The sequence below is a fragment of the Scylla paramamosain genome, chromosome 23 (genome assembly GCF_035594125.1).
Source record: "Scylla paramamosain isolate STU-SP2022 chromosome 23, ASM3559412v1, whole genome shotgun sequence".
Taxonomy (NCBI): Eukaryota; Metazoa; Arthropoda; class Malacostraca; order Decapoda; family Portunidae; genus Scylla; species Scylla paramamosain.
In genome coordinates, this window is record NC_087173.1 from 8,930,486 (window position 1) to 8,948,214 (window position 17,729).

General features: G+C 40.0%; 1 protein-coding gene across 11 annotated transcripts in view; it reads right to left on the minus strand.

Moving 5' to 3' along the window:
- Positions 1–17,729, minus strand: part of LOC135112114 (tensin-1-like) — an 86,953-nt gene that overhangs the window by 67,913 nt on the left and 1,311 nt on the right. For 10 of the 11 annotated variants that reach the window (XM_064026107.1, XM_064026111.1, XM_064026116.1 and 7 more), the window contains exons 2-5: positions 15,949–16,098; positions 12,249–12,381; positions 11,036–11,279; positions 7,968–8,135 (exon numbers count right to left, since the gene is read on the minus strand). In XM_064026107.1, the coding sequence (XP_063882177.1) occupies positions 7,968–8,135; positions 11,036–11,279; positions 12,249–12,381; positions 15,949–16,058 (655 nt within the window). In that variant the 5' untranslated portion in view covers positions 16,059–16,098. Of the gene's footprint in view, positions 1–7,967; positions 8,136–11,035; positions 11,280–12,248; positions 12,382–15,948; positions 16,099–17,729 lie in introns of those variants that run through there. The other variant, XM_064026117.1, reaches the window with a different exon arrangement.

Below are 17,729 nucleotides of genomic sequence, written 5' to 3' on the forward strand. Positions count from 1 at the left end.
GAGGTGGAAAGGTACAAGGTAATTAAGGTGAGGTAGGGTGGTTACCTGTGATAAGGGTGTGACGGCATGAAGGTGTGAGAGGAAAGTGTTTAGCTGAAGGTATTGGAAGGTCTAAGTGTTTTATTAGCTTTCTCAAGGACTAGTGGATGAATTCTCTCTCTCTCTCTCTCTCTCTCTCTCTCTCTCTCTCTCTCTCTCTCTCTCTCTCTCTCTCTCTCGTCATCATCACCATCACTAATTTCAAACTCCTCTCTTTGCAACCTTTCTCTTGTCATTCTCATTTCATAATGTACAAAAACCTGTAGGAGGAGGAAGAAGAAGAAGAGGAAAAGAGGAGGAGGAGAAGGAAGAGGAGAAGGAGGAAGAGGAAGAGGAAGAGGAAGAGGAGGAGGTGGAGGAGGAGGAGGAGGAGGGCAATGAACCCCTAGCAACAAGTGGTAAGATGATCGAGCTAAGGAGAGGCAGGTAAGAGGTGTCACCTTGTCTAAGTTAATTATCGAAACTGTTAAGCACCACCACCATCACCACCACTACCACTACCACCACAACCACCACCACCACCACTACCACTATCACCATCACCACCACTATCACCAAGTACACATATTCATCTCTTTACCCTTTCCCTTTTGAGACACACACACACACACACACACACACACACACACACACACACACACACACACACACACACACACACACACACATGCGCCTCTTCACCTTTAGTGCAACATTTGTAACTCAAAATGTGCAATCCAACGTGTGCGTGTGTGTGTGTGTGTGTGTGTGTGTGTGTGTGTGTGTGTGTGTGTGTGTGTGTGTGTGTGCGCTGTTGAGCGGAAAGAGAAAGGGAGGGAGAGAAGGAGAGGTAGTGAGAGAGGGAGAGAGCTGAGGGAGGGAAGGAAGATGGTGTGCCAGAAGGTAAAGGAGAGTAAAGGAGAGATGAAAGAGACAGGAGGGAGAGTGGGAGAGGAGAAGGGGAAGAATGATGAGAGGAGAGGAGAAGAGAACAGAGAGAAGAGGAGAGGAGAGGAGAGGAGAGGAGAGAAGAGGAGACAGATGGAGGACAGAAAGATGAAGAAAAGCGGATAGAGAGAGAGAGAGAGAGAGAGAGAGAGAGAGAGAGAGAGAGAGAGAGAGAGAGAGAGAGAGAGAGAGAGAGAGAGAGAGAGAGAGAGAGAGAGAGAGAGAGAGAGTGCAAGAGAGAAATCTAACCTTGTTTGACCTTTAGAAGGCTTGTGTGGGCTTTAAATTGAGTCACACACACACACACACACACACACACACACACACACACACACACACACACACACACACACACACACACACACACACACACACACACAAAGAAAGAGCCAGCATACGTAAACACATACACACACACACACACACACACACACACTCAAATAATTAATCAGCCTGGCACCAAGATTCGTATACAAGACAAACACGAGGAAGAACAAACAAACAAACACACATAAGACAAGTTTACAAGTGTGTGTGTGTGTGTGTGTGTGTGTGTGTGTGTGTGTGTGTGTGTGTGTGTGTGTGTGTGTGTGTGTGTGTGTGTGTCAATTCGTCAGTTTTTAGAGATGGTGGCAAAATTTATCGCTGAGTTAAATTCACTTCGGAAGAAAATGAACTAATGGCGACAGCTTCGATTTAGGTCCGAAATATATCGTTCAAATAAATCCGGAAATGACGAAGGAAAGCAAAGGAACACACGAAGAGATAAGAAAAAAATAGAAGAGGTAAGAAAATCGTTCACTTTAAGCATTTTAGCTGGAATTTTTATTTATTATTTTTATTTATTTATTTTTTTGGTGTTGGGAGGAGAGCAAATCACTAAAAAGGAAGGTTTGTCAAGGTTATTTTTTTTTGCGGTTTATTATTTGTGAAGTCATGAAGTCACTCTGAAATCCAACACTTTATAATCTCTGCATATACTTCGATTTGTTTTTTTTTGTTTCGTTTTCTTTATTTATCCAGTTATCTCTTTTTCTTCTTCTTTTATCCATCTCACTCTTCCTCTTTTATCTAACTTCTTTTGCATTTTCCTCTGTCTTTCGTGCTTCTTTTGTTTATCTTTGTCCTCTTTCCCTTATTTTTATCATTTTTTATTCGTTACACTACTTCATTCACGTTTTCTTTTGACACTTTATCTTGTATTTACTCTTTCTTCCCCTTCTCCTCTTTTATATTTCTTTCTAATTTACGTTTATCTGTTCCTCCCTTATCTTCCTTTCACTCACTTCTTCAATATTCTACTTCCTATTCCTCTTTCCTCATTTTTATATTTTCTCCTCCACTTCTCTTAAAAATTTCATTCTTCATACTTTTCTTTTTCCCTGTTTCTTTTCTTCCACTTTGCTTTATATTCCTATCTGTTCTTTCATTACGTTTTAGATTTCTCCCTTTTTCCTTCTTTCCTTCTCTTTACGTCTCCTCTTCATCATATTCCTTCCAGTAATATCTCCTTTTCTTCATATTTCTGGTGGTATTCTTTGCCTTATTCTCTTTCTCAAATCTGATATGCTCTCTCTCTCTCTCTCTCTCTCTCTCTCTCTCTCTCTCTCTCTCTCTCTCTCTCTCAATCTCTCTCTCTCTGTGAAACTTTGGAACATAATGATAGCAAAGAGAGAGAGAGAGAGAGAGAGAGAGGAGAGAGAGAGAGAGAGAGAGAGAGAGAGAGAGAGAGAGAGAGAGAGAGAGAGAGAGAGAGAGAGAGAACACACACACACACACACACACACACACACACACACTTACATCTTACTAACTACCACCACCACCACTACCACTGCCACCACCACTTGTAAAACATTAATGCAAATTGGTCGGAGTCCTAACTTAAGGAAGAGTCGTGGGTGGGAAAAGAATATGTAAATACCGAAGCGCACCGTAAACAGAAGCGGCAGAGTAGAGAGAGAGAGAGAGAGAGAGAGAGAGAGAGAGAGAGAGAGAGAGAGAGAGAGAGAGAGAGAGAGAGAGAGAGGGAGAGAGAGAGAGAGAGAGAGAGAGAGAGATGGAAGCAAAAATTTGATACCAGTAGAAATATGGAAGAGAAAAGAAAGGAGGAGGTGTTTTGGAAGAATATGATGAAGAGCAGGAAAGGTAAAAGAAAAGAAGGAAAGAGAGTTCTGAAACGAAATTCGAGAAAAGATGGAACTGCGAAGCAAAATGGAACAAAAGTAGCGAGAAAGAATGAAGATAATTTTACGAAAGGAGCAGACGGCGAAAAGAAATGATAAGGGAGATGAAGATAGAACTGGATATAAAGAATAGGAGGAATATTTTAAAAGAACGGAAGAGAAAAGGAAAAAGAAAGATTACGAAGAAAGGAAAGGGAAAAAGAAATAAGGGAGATGAACAGGGAAGGATGAGACAAAACAGGATAAAAATATTTAAAGAGATAAACATAAAAAAAAGGAAGATAAAGAAGAAAGGAAAGAGGAAAGAAGAAACAATGGATGAACAAGGAAGTATGAGACAAATAGGATAAGAATATTTAAAGAGATAAACTTAAAAGAAAAAAAAGAAAGTAAAGAAGAAAGGAATTTAATATAATTTTTCTCTTCTACTGCTAACGATACACTAACTTGTATAAATAACCTGAATGCACCCATAACATTATTAAACTCCAGTGTATTTTCTTTTTATATTGTTACCCCTTCATTAATTAAGACGCGGGGAAGAACAAGCAAGTTTGGCCTCTGTAAATATGTATGAACACACAAGTTTGGCCTTTATAAACATCCTGAATAAGGTTAAGAAGTAATTCAATTAGAACACACACACGCACTTTACATTACCGTTAACTGCTCGTTTATTAAGAAGTACAAACACACAAAAAAACAGCTTACAAACAGACAGACATTCTAGCCTCCTGGTATTTTTTTCCTCTCTTGCATAAACATATTACATTAATTAAACTCAAGGTTGGAAGTTTTTTTTTTCTTCTCATATATTTTTGGTTCTTACTTTATCTGAGAACGTCTGTATTAATAAATTTCCACGTGGCTGATTCTGTTAAAAAGGGAATGTGGATAGTTTGCTTATTTGCTTCCTGTTTAGTATCTGTTTGCAGTCTTTTTTTACTATTTTCTATTTCCCACTTGTCTGCTCCCTTCTATACCTGTTCTCCACTATCTATCACCTGTTTACATCCTCTTTGCCACCTGTTTACATCTGTTTATAACCTGTTTACACTTACCTACTATCTGTTTACCTGTTAACCACCTGTCTACACCCACTTACCATCTGTTTACTACCTATTAACCACTTATTCACCACCTGTTTATACTTTTCCACCTGTTTAGATATATTTACCGCCTGTTTACTTGTTAACCACCTACTGTACTTGTCATCTACTAACCACCTTATTAGATGTTTATATCAATTTACCATCTACTAATCACCTTTTTCCCTATTTGTCATTTATTTACTACCTGCTTAACTATTTATTATCTGTCAACACAAATTTACCACCTATCACTTATCATTTTCCCTTCTATTTTCATCTTTTTATATGTTTAGCTATTTATCACTTCCTTACCATCTATTTGTCACCTGATCACCACCTGTCACCTCCTGAGTGCTGAGTTTACCCGTGGCGTCAGGAAGGTGAAAGAAATATCTAAGCTCACCTTGGGGAGGCTCTTTTACGAATTACAAGGTGCTGACTCCCCTAATAAGGTTTCGACAGATGGCTAATGATGGTGATGAGAGAAGGCTGGGACCAGATGTGTGTGTGTGTGTGTGTGTGTGTGTAGGGTTTTTTTTATGCTGTTTGTTGTTCTTCTTGTTCCCTAATTTGCATACTGATTGATTCTGACGTCAGCACGAAGCAGGAGTTTGGTAAGTTTAAAGTTTTACGGAAGAAGGAAGGTTCTTGACTCTTGTTACCAAAGTATTTTTTTTTCCTGTCTTTTCTTTCCCCCTTTCTTTTTTCCATCCCTTTTTGTTACGTTCATGAAAGTTTGGTACCTTCATTGCTTTCTCATTTTCTTTACCCTACTTTTAATAATCATATTGCTACTTTTCATCTCTTTTCTTTCATTACTGTGGTCTTAATCTCTTCTTCCTCTGTTATTTTTATGATTTTTTTTATTCTTTATCCTTCATCATAGTCCTTGCCATCATTATTTTACTGTTCATCGTTATTGTCATCATACCTTTATCCTCCCAGTCTACCTTCTCCTCCTCCAACTTCACCTTACTTTTCACGTTTATATTTTTTGTCGACCCAATCTGACAACACGTAAGCTAAAGAAGAAGATGAACACAAAGAGAACAGGAAGAGCAGGAGGGTGTTGAAGGGAGCAGGAATAATGAAAAGTAAGAAGACGAAGGAATGTTAGTGGAAGACCGTAGATAAATAAGAAAAATAGGGAGATAAGGGGAGCCAGGAGAATAGGAAATGGGAAAAGGAGAAGCATGAAAGAGTACACAAACAAAGTGACTGGATAATGGATAAAGAAAAGTAGGAAATCGTTGGTATGTTGATAAAGGAGAACATCGGGGAGAAAAAAAGAGTAGGACGAGGGGTAATGAGGGGAAATAAGGAAGAGAGAAAGGGAGAAGGCAGAACAAGCAATAATATCACTCCTAAGTACTGAATAAAGCAACGTAGAAAGATGAGGGAGATATAAGTGCAGGAACAGAAGGACGAGTAAAGGTGAGTGTCGAGTAGAAAGAGGAATAAAGAAAATTAAAACTAAACCAACAATAATAACACTCCCAGGTGCTGAATATAATGAAATAAACAACATGAACAGGGAGAGAAAGACAGAGAAATGAACGACTGAAATGGAGGTGAGTGAGGAATAGGGAGAGGATGAAAGAAGAATGAAAGAATAGACCAGCAATATTAACACTCCCAAGTACTGAATATAATGAAAGATACATGGACACCAGATACTGGATGGTAAGTGAGAGAGAGAAAAAAAAAAAAAGAGCAACAGAACTAGCAATAACACTCACAACTTCAGAATAAGAACAAAGAAACAATATGAATCAGTAACACACAAAAGCGGACACAACGACTTCACTGCACTACCATTTGGCCTCACCACCCCTGCACGTATATTCCGCAGACTTAACTAAGCACCCTTTCACGCCGCCACACCCGCCGCCCTGCCACACTGCCGCTCACCCCGCCCCAGCTGATGAAGTCTTGGGGATCCCCACTCCACTTTTCACAATCCGATGTGCACGTAGCGACAGGCTGGACAGTTACATGCTTGCTGGGCTTGTTGGTGAAGGAAATCCATATGTGATTCAGTAGGTTAAGCGGTGCGGGGTTAAAGGAGATGTGCTACAGGACTGCATGTGTGTCTGTGTGTCTGTGTGTCGAGGCGCGCACACAAAAGATGGACGGGTAACTGTTTCATTCGTGATGGTTCGTGTTCCCTCCTGCTTTTCATCGGAGTCTGGTGTTTTGTGACGGCCATTTTGCGGTTTTGTTATGCTATGATGGTGAAATTTTCTGCAGCGCTTAATGGAGGTTAAAATAACATGCTAAACGCAATTAAGTGGTAAGAACTGCTATATGTTTGTGACCCTTGTGACGTGCGACGCTTCCTTGTGGCGTAGCGCAACTTAACTTAACCAAACCTTAACATAATCTAATCTACCAAATATCAGGTGAATTACAGCGAGAAATATTTGTTGGAGGGAGTGAGCTTAGGTTATTTGGACAATAATAATAGTAGTAATAATAATAATAATAATAATAATAATATCAACAGCAAAAACAACATCAACAAGAGGTATATCATGTACTCAGACGATGGATGAGTTCAGGATGAGTTGATGTGACTCAGGGAACATTAGGGTTCATTAGTGAGGTGGCAGAGGACCGCCATTTGTCACCTGGGAGCCGAGAAGAAATTAATCACCGCATCTGTTCATTAATCACGCCAGGTATTCAAGTATTTAGACAGATGCAAATACAGTGATGCAGGAAGCTGCTTGTTAAGGGAGATGGTTGGCTTAGATTAGGTTATGGCTTCTAGGAGTGTTTGTGTTGGTGATAATCTCTCTCTCTCTCTCTCTCTCTCTCTGTCTCTCTCTCTCTCTCTCTCTCTCTCTCTCTCTCTCTCTCTCTCTCTCTGTCTCTCTCTCTCTCTCTCTCTCTCTCTCTCTCTCTCTCTCTCTCTCTCTCTCTCTCTCTCTCTCTCTCTCTCTCTCTCTCTCTCTCTCGTTTCTTCTTTTTTCCTACAACCTCATTCTTCTCTTTCTCTCAATTTTTTCTTTCTCCTTTTCTTTCTCTAGTACCTTCTTTCTTCTCCACCTCTTCTTTCTCTACATATATTCCTAATTCCTTCTCCTCCTCCTCCTCCTCCTCCTCCTCCTCCTCCTCCTCCTCCCCTTCCTACAATCGGATATTTATTGTGTTTTCAGAGAAGTTAGTCAAATCTCCTTAACCCGCCTTCTTTCCCCTTCACCACCCCCTTCAGAATGGTGCATATCTTGTATCTTTTAGTTCCTGTTCCTGTCTGTATTATTTGCTTTTCAGTGAGTTTGGTGTATCGTGATGTTAAGAGTTTTCTATAGTTTTCCCCTTATTTTTTTGTAATGCGTGAGTTTTTTGTATCACATGTGTATTTATTTAAAATATTTATTTATTTATTTATGTTAGCTTTCAGTCATTCTTACGTACTAACTTGCAATCGATAACCTTCATTACAACTACATACCTTCTCTCACTTCATTTAGGCATGCAGACAGACAAACACCAACCATTATTAATTAGTACACGCGCGCACACACCTGTACGTACATACACACATTAAAAAAAAAAAAACACTCACACTTAAACACACACACACACACTATATATATACACGTACACAAACACACCTAAGATATACGAGTAGATTTAAAAAAGGTAAAAAAAGTAACACAAGAAGCAAGTAACACAGCGTCCACAGGTAATCAAAAGAGAAAATGTAACAGGACTTTACCTTGCTCGTCCACTTGGTCCATTGTGAAGTTGATGTTTTCGTAGGAGTCCCAGGAGGCGATGGCGCAGGGGGACTTATCGCAGGACACGTTAGAGACCGCGCGTGGCCTGTCCTCGGGGGAGTGAGTGAAGTGTAGCTCCACGCTGCCATCCAGGGGGAACCTCATGTCTGAGGGAATAACAGTTGGGAGTGACAGAGTGATAGACAAGGGGAGTGGTGATGTCTGAGAAATAACAGGGGAGTGAGAGAATGACTGACAGAGGAAGGAGAGTGGTAAGACCTGAGGGAACAGCACAAGGGAGTGAGAGAGGAGTGAGTGATAGACGAGGGAAGTGGTGATGTCTGGGAATAATGCAGGGGAGTGACAGAGAGGAGTGAATGACAGGAGTGGTGAGTGGGGAGATTTTTTTTTCACTTAAGAAAAGCACTGGACAGGGGCAACCAAACGAGTGAGGAAAAAAAAAAAAAAAACACTGAGGTGCCAGTCCCATAAAAAGGTCAAAAAAGGGATCATCCAAAACTGGAGGATAAGTGTCTTGAAATCTCCCTCTTGAAGGAGTTGAAGTCACGGGAAGGAGGAAAGACAGAAGCAGGCAGGGGGAATACCATAGGGGAGTGACAGGGAGGAGTGACTGAGAGACAAGGGCAGTGGTGTGAGGTGAGGTCTTCCCCCTGTCTTCCCCTGTCTTCCCCTGTCTTCCACTTCCCGCACACTGAAGGGCCGAGGATTACAGTCGAGGGGAACGCCCGGGAGTGTTTAGTCTGTCCCGCAGCTCACTGTATTCAGGAGTTAGTGATTAAAATGGAAAGGGTGTAGGAGAATGTGGAGTATATGTATGTACGCACCCACTGGCAGTTTGGCAAAGGGAGTGGAGGGTGGTGAGGATTACACGAGGAAACGAAAGAGTGTGTGTAAGGGTGAGGGTGGACAGGTATGGGTGGAAGGGGTGTAGGGGTGTGCTGTTCCTGTCCTCTCCCCCTTTCTCTCTCTCCTCCCAATTGGTATCAGAATAATGGGTGTAGGTATGGAAGTGGATGTTTGAGTGATGTTCCTGTCCTCTCACACTGTCCTTTCCCTTGCTGCTTGTGAGTATGGGTGTGGGTTTGGCATTCCCTCCCTCTCCCACTCTTCTCTCCCTCCTCAGTATCAAAAGAGTTGCTTCCGTGGATCGAAATCGTCGGTTCTTTCATGTTTATAAATACGATTTCCAACAGTAATGTTCTTTTAATCCTGGAATGGCAGGCGGGGAAAAAGAATGCCAGGCGGAAAAATTATATCGGAATTAGACGTAATAAGATTAGAAGTATGAATTAACGTCACTAGGGAACTTCAGGGAGCGAAATATGATTGAGTTTTTGCTGAGTTGCTGGAAATATACAAGGCGTCCTCTCTTGTTCTCCCCGAGCGACAAGAAGATGAAGACTTTTACGTTTTCTTATTATCAGACGCTGAAATCAGATTTGCGACCAATCAAAGCAATTATGGGGACGAAGCATAAGACAATTTACCGAACTGAAACGAAGGGAATTGAAAGGGAAAATGTAATGATAGAAGAGACATTTTAACAACAGGTCTTCTTTTTTGCTCTTCTCTTCTTCCTCTTTCTTTTTTCCGGTTATTAACTTGGTCTCTATACATCAGTCGTCTTTTTAACATCACCATTGATACTCTTCACATACGTTTTCTTTTGTTCTTTCGCTTCAGTTATAAAGGAAAATGGAATGATAGAAGGAGAGTCGATTTAACAACAGATCTCCCTATTCCTTTTTTCCTTGTTTCTTCTTGCTCTCATTAACTCTGATCTTTATAGACTGGCTTAACGTCAATCGCCATTCAAACATTAGCACTGACATTCTTTATATGCGCATTCTTTCTTATCATTTCACTTATTCTGTATTTGTTAAGAAAAATAAATGAGAACAATAACCGCACACCTTAAAAAAAAAAAAAAACAATAAAAATAAGCAACATAAAAATAAAGAAAAAAAAAGTACAAAAGAAAATTAAGAAAAAAAAAAATTACAGATGAATGGAACGTGAAATTAAAATTGCAGCTCATGATTTCCGCTGCTTTGATATATTGATACGATGTCCTGGAAAGAGAAGTGAGGGTAAAATAGCATCATCAACACTTAATATAGAAAAATGAACCATGCCTTGTACTGGAAACTGATGTGATTATGTTGGTAATGAAATATTTGAAGTTCTTTGTTTATCCTTATGGGAAAAAAGCAAAAAATAAATAGATAAGATTATACAAATTGATAATGATAACGGTGATACTACTACTACTACTACTATTAATGATACTACTGGTAAGACATCCATACATCAAAATCCTTCAATATATTAAAAAGAAACATTTATTTACCTACTCACCCACACACTAACGCAAACTAATCTCCTCTTTCTCTTTCTCTTTCTCTTCTTCTTATTCTGCCCCTCCATCACTTTCTCTTCTCAACTACTGTTTATCTTCTTCTTGCTATTCCCCTTCTTCCTTCTATACCACCATCCCTTTCAACTCCTCCTCCTCCCCTTCCTCCTTCATCACCACCACCTCTTTCCTCTTACATCTCCCACTCCTCCACTGCCACCTTTCTGAGCTACAACTCATCTTCCTCCTCCTACTCTTCCAACAGCTCCCCTTCTTCTCGTCCTCTTACAAACCTTTTCCTTCTCCTCCCTCTTCTAGAACTGGCCTTTCTTCCCCTTCACAGTCACCTTTCTTTACTGCATTTTCTTTCTTAAAATTCCCCTTCTTCTCTTCTTTCTTATCCAACTTCTCTTCCAAGTCCCCTTCCTCTTCCTTATCTTACAGCTTCCCCTCCTACTCCTCTTCCAAGTCCCCTTCCTCTTCCTTATCTTACAACATCCCCTTCTACTCCTCTTCCAACTCTCCTTCCTACTCATTATCTTACAACTTCCCCTCCTTCTCCTCTTCCAACTCCCCTTCCTCTTCATCATCTTACAACTTCCCCTCCTTTTCCTAATCCTCTTCATCCTCTCCTCTTCCAGCTCCACCACCTCCTCCTGCTCTTCCTCCTCCTCCAGGCCAAACACGTACCGTTGCAGGCGTCATCCAGGTCATTCCGGGTAAAGGAGAGCACCTTCTCTGAGACAGTGCACGTGTGGAACTGCATCCTGAAGATCACTTCCCTAGAGGCGGGCATGAGGCGCCGGTGGTAAGCCTTGAGCAGGATGTCGCCACGCAGCTGCACGCCCATCTCAAACACCAGCGTCACCTGCCTCATCGTTTCCGTCAAGTTGTAGATTCCCGAGGTGTAAATTGGAGTCATTCCTTGGTAGATCTGAAGGAGGAGAGGACAGGTTAGGGTTTAGGTGTGTATTGTGTTAGTATTGTATTGTATATGTATTGTATGTTAGTAGTATGTTAGTTATGTTAGTATTGTATTGTATGTGTGTTGTATTGTATTGTATGTGTATTGGGTTAGTTTGGGTTAGGTTGGGTTGGGTTATGTTAGGTTAGGGTTTGGTTGTGTGTTGGGGTGTCTTAGTTTTTTTTTGTTTGTTTGTTTGTCTTTTCACTCAGCCTTTTTTTTTTTTTTTTTTACCAGAGAGACTTTATTAGCAGGCCTTTTTTTTTCAGTGAACTTTATTTTTCGTTCTTTTGGTGGCCTAGACCAGTGCTCCTCTCATATACTCGTATATATATGTATCAAAAATGTGTGTGTGTGTGCGTGTGTGTGTGTGTGTGTGTGTGTGTGTCAGGGGGGGGGGAAGGGGGCTTTATTCTGAAGGGGTTTTGTGAGAAGGTGTTTCGTGGTGTTTGGTGTGTGTTTTTGGTGTGTGGTGTGTGTTTTGTTGGTGTTGTTTCGGGGGATTACACGCCTTGGTGGAGAAGGCAGAGCTGACTTAGCTTACCTCTCACCCCACTACACACACACACACACACACACACACTCTCTCTCTCTCTCTCTCTCTCTCTCTCTCTCCCTGAAAACCACTATTCACCATAACCGTTCCACTCACAGCAATCTCTCCTGCAGCGATATCCAAACATCAAGACTAATTTGAGAAACAAAAGCCCACGAAGATCAAAACAATAGGAAAAAAGAATCCCTGAAACACTATGACCTTTTCTTTTCTTCTATTTCCCTTAAAAAAATTGTATAATATTTCGTTCTTTCGATGTTTTTCCTCTCCTCAAATAATAACCTCAATATTTGGTTACTGATACTGCTACCACGACCACTACTACTACTACTACTACTACTACTACTACTACTACTACGACTGCTGCTACACCTGCGACTTACTTTGATGAAGAGATGGCAGCCTCCGCGGGGTTCGAAGTGCGGGATACCGTCCAGGATGAGAGTGTTCAGGTAGAGGGGACTAGAGTTGATGCGGATCACCCCGGACAGCAGCCCCGCGAAGTAGTGCACGTACCTGTAGGAGGCGATGAAGGTTAGCCAGGTGTGATCTTTCTCCTTTTTCGTTTTATTTACTTTTATTTACTTTTTTTTTGTGGTGAAGGCTATCCAGGTAAATTTTTTTCCTTTTAGTTTTTATTTCCTTTTTTTTTTTAAGCGGTAAGGAGTTCAGTTGAGAGTACAGCAGTGAGTAGAAATGAATAAAAAAAAAGAAAAGAGAAAGGAAAAGAGAAGATAAGAGCTTAGAAGTAATAGGAAGCCAGTTTTTATCTATTCATTTATTTATTCTTTTTTTTTTAAATTTTCAAGTGCTAAAGACTTCAACTAAAAGTACAACAGTGAGTAAAAAAATATAATGAAAAAAATAAGTGAATAAAAATAAAATAAATAAATTAAAAAAATAAAATTAAAATAAATAAACAAATAATAATGGTTATCATTCTTTATCTCACTTATTTATCTATTTATTTTTACGTGCTAGGTAGTTCAACACAACAATGAGAAAATAAAGAGATAAAAAAAAAAGAAATCTCAGTAACAATGGCTAACCGCATTTTATTTTTCATTAATTTTATTCGCATTATCTTTACGTACTAAAGGGTCCAACCAAGAGCACAAACATGAGAGGAAAAAAAAAAGACAAAAAAAGCTCAATAATAATGGTGCTGGCCCAAAAATAAGAAACTACATGTGAAGAAACAAATAAAAAGTTCACTGATATACCTTTTCTGATTGACACAGCTAGGAAGAACATTTATTGACGATATTTCCACAGACTTACCTGTCTCCTCAGTAGCCGTGATATCTAAGGTAATTCTCATAGATTTATCTGACCTATACGTCCCCAATTATATAGATAGATGGATAGTTTTACTGTCCACTGATACTTTTCTGCCTAATAGATACATTACAATACTTTTTATTTGGTCCAAATTACAATAACTATGTATTAAAAGCTTTACAACAACCATTCACTTTAAAGACCGCAAAATAAGAGGGAAAATAAAACACCTTATCGATCTAGTAATAATTAAACTTCACTTTCTCCTCAGTCTAGTATACATTTCCTAACCTAACCTAACCTATAGTACCCTAGCTCTTCCTCCCCAAACCAGGTCTCCCTCCAGAACTGTATTCCTTTATTCCTTTTCCTTCTTTTCCAACGTAGCACTCTTTCCCTTCCTTATCACCATAGTTTCCCCTTCTTTCCAAACTAGTATTCCGTTTTCTTCCTCGCGAGCCTAGTACCGTCTTCCTTCATTTCAAGTAACGCCTCTGTTCCTTCCCAATCTTCCTAGCACTTTTTCCCTTCCTTATGACCATGGTCTCTAGTCTTTCCCAAAATAGTTTTCCCTTTCCTCCCTCGCAAACCTGTACCTCCTTCGTTCCTTCACTTCTAGCAACGTTTCTCTTTCTTCCTAACCTTCCTAGCACATTTTCCTTTCCTTATAAGCATAGTTTCCCTTCCTTTCCAAACTAGTGGTCCCTTTTTTTCCTCGCGAACCTTGTACCGTCTTCCCTCATTTCTCGTAACGTTTCTATTAATTCCCAATCTAGCTCCCTTTCCTTTCCTCCTCGGCTTGGTCATCCCTTCTTCCGCAACCTCGTCTCCCCTTCCCATCCTCCCCCTCTGTAGTCCACCCCGCTCTCCGACAAGCTTTATCACCCACATATCACACGTTAATTATTTTAAGGTGAGTTGCATTAGAATTAATTACTCTTTGCCCCGTACGGGAAAATTCCTCCTAAAAATAAAAGGACAGGATTCATTTATTTCCCGCACATTATAATAAAAACATTTTCCCTGTGATTACACGAGGAGGGAAAAAAAATATATATTTCACTCTTGAATGCAAGGTAGACTTTTCTTCTTTTTTCTTTTTCACCTCAAATAAATTCATGAATCGTGAATGTGATGAAAACCTAATAAGTATTAATTCTGTGAGGGAAAGGAAATATAATGAGGCACCTTGAATATTTCTGATGAGAGAGAGAGAGAGAGAGAGAGAGAGAGAGAGAGAGAGAGAGAGAGAGAGAGAGAGAGAGAGAGAGAGAGAGAGAGAGAGAGAGAGAGAGAGAGAGAGAGAGGATACTTCTTGAAGACATGAAATAAATACGCATTCCCAAACCTAAAAAAAAAAAATAAAAATAAAAATAAAAATATAAAGAATAATGAAAAAAACAAACAAACATGGAAACGCTTCACAGACCAAAAAAAAAAAAAAACATTATTTACTAAAACCACAAAAGATAAAAGCTGCATTTAATTCTAAACCTCAAAGAATGAACGAAAATAAAAGAAGAAAAAGAAAGTGTGGGGTGGGGGAGTGAAAACATTTATATATGAAAGGAACCAGATTCTGAAACCACAGAGGGAAGAGGACAGGAGGGAGAGTGGGTCCTGTGAGAGGGAGAAAGAAAGGGAGAGGAGTGAGGGAGAGAAGATGAATAATAAAGGGAGGATAAGAGTGGTGAGGGAGAGAGGGTTGGTGAGGCAGGAAGAAGAGGGAGAAATGGGGAGAGTAATCATGAGAAGGAGAGAAGAGGAAAATGAAGGAGAGAGAAGTGAGAAAGGAAAGAATAGTTAAGGAGAGAGGAATGGGAAGAGAGAGAGGAGAAGAGAGAGGAGAGAAACAGAGACAGGGAAAGAAGAGGTGGAGATAAGGGAGAGAGGAGTTACGAAGAGTAAGATGAGTGAAGAAGGAAAGAAGAATTGTTAGGGAGAGAGGGAGAGAGAGAGAGGAGTGGTGAGAGGAGAGTGAATGGGGAGGCTGCAGCATTTTACCACCACCACCACCACCACCACCACCACCACCACCGTCCCATCAGAAGCTGTGGGCCTCGAAGAACGTCTGCTTACTGGGGAAAAGTTAAAGCAGGGTAACCAATTTAAGAGAGCTTGAGGAAAGGACGAAGAGAAATGTGAGGAGGAGGAGGAGGAGGAGGAGGAGGAGGAGGAGGAGGAAGAAAGCACTGACAACGAAAAAATATATATACACAAGAGAAAGAAGACAAGGAGGAAAAGAAGGAACACGGTACTGACAGGAACGAAATAAGAGAAAAGAGGACAAATAAATATAAAAAGAAGAGAGTGAAAGAGAAAGAAGGAGCGATACGAGAGAAAGAAAGAAAAGCCAATAAGACGCTAAAACAAAGCTGGTATCAGAAAAAAAGGAAGAAAAAGAAAAAAAAAAAGAAAAACAGAAAAAAAACATTTTCACGAAAAGAAGACGAAAGAAAAAGAAAGAAAACCAGAAACTCAAAACCCAGGATAGTAACCCTCACGTACCTCTTTTGGGAGGGTTAGGTTAGGTTAGGAAAAAAAGTTAAAGTAGGTTAGGAAAGGATTAGATTAAGTTGGGTTTGATTAAGTTAGGAAGAGGTTAGGTAACGTTAGGTTAAATTAGGAATAAGTTAGGTTAGGTTAGGAAAAAGTCACGTTAGGTTTGGAAAAGATTATGTTATGTTATGCTAGGTTTTGTTATGTTATGCTATGTTAGGTTAGGAAAAGGAAGCGGAAAAGAAACAGAAAGAGAATGAAATAAAACCAGGAACTCAAGACGCAGGACTACCCCCCACGTACCTCTTCTGTGAGGGATGGTACAGCTGGCCAATCTTGTCGTCAAAGAAACGTTTCATAGCGTAGCGGTCGAGCGCCTGGTCCGTGGAGGCGCAGATGTTGCTGTAGTGCATGTAGGCCGCCACCACCACGCCCAGCTTCTCGTAGCCACCCCTGCAAGACAAGGGAAGGGAAATGCATTAGAATACTTCACATAGTAGGAACAAACAGCAGCAGCAGACTTGTAGGGCTGGACTCTGCAACAACACACGGAAAGGGAAATGCATTAGAATACTTTATTTGGTAGGGACAAACAGCAGCAGACTTGTAGGACCGAACCACACTCTGCAACACTACGAGAGAAGAGAAATACACTAGAATATTTCACACGGCAGGAACAAACAGCAGCAGCAGACTTGTAGGGCCGCTCCATTAGTATACAGGATATGATAAAAAAAAAAAAAAAATACACAGGAAAAAACATACATGAGCATAGTAATGAATAAATAACGAGAGAGATTAATTATATGTATGTACAATTAATTTAATTACACGACAAACTAATAAATAAAACCCAAGTCAACTTTTTAATTCAATCACGCGATATTATTATAAGCGGAGATGTGTAAATGAAATATAATAGCGAAAGAAAAAATATACAAACAAATAAACAAACAAGTAACTAAACGTAGGGTAAGGCAACTTTTAACTCAATCACACGGTATTAATAGGGACAGAAATACGTAAATAAAATAGAAAAGGAAAAACAAACAAACACACAAAAGAAAACAAAAACAAGTAACTAATTCGAATTGAGTAAGGTAGCTTTTAACTCAATCACACAACACGAGTATTAATAAGGACAGAAATATGTAAATAAAATAGAAAAGAAAGCAAACAAACAAGTCTCTAAATGTACAATAAGGCAGCATTTACTATTTCCTTAGTTTGACGGAAGTGAGACAGAGTGACGGAACAAAGACACATCAGAAAGCGTAACATCTAGTCTCTTCTTGGTGGAAAGTGGCTACAGCGTGGAGGATGACAAACCCAAACTGTCTTCTCTAGTAGATATGCATGTAAATAATTCAGTACGAGCAATAAAGGAATATAAAAGGCACACACTGGTAAACTCAGGTAAACAAGGGGTATACCTAATCTAACCTAACCCAGTCTTCTCCAGCAGATACGAATGTTAAGAATTCAGTACGTGCAGTAAATCAATCTAACAGGCACACTCAGGTACACTCAGGTAAACACAGGTAAACGTGGGGTATACCTAACTTGATCTATTATAAACTCATCACCAAAGATTGAGGGACAGTAATGAAACAAGGGAAACAAACGCGCATCGGGAAACGTAGATCAACAGGTATACTCAGGTAAACTCAGGTAAATGTGTGGTATATATATACTGTATATTAAACTCATCACTAGCGAGCATATTAAGCCATCAGTCACCGTGTCCTGTCAGGGAAAAAAAAAAAACAAAAAAACAAGAGGGGATAAGAGGGAAAAAAAAAAAAAAACTAAAATATGCATGTGTTCTGGACTTGACTGGGTTTGTGTATTCTCTTTATGTATGTATGTATGCACAGGCGCACATTTGTAACGGGTTGTATGAATACGTGTGCAGAGCCGCCCCCTGGAATATGTATGGCGTGGAATGTGTTCTGTGTATAGCGGGGTTTGTGTCTGTTCTTTACGTGGTGTGTGTGTGTGTGTGTGTGTGTGTGTGTGTGTGTGTGTGTGTGTTTGTGTGTGTGTGTGTGTGTGTGTGTGTGTGTGTGTGTGTGTGTGTGTGT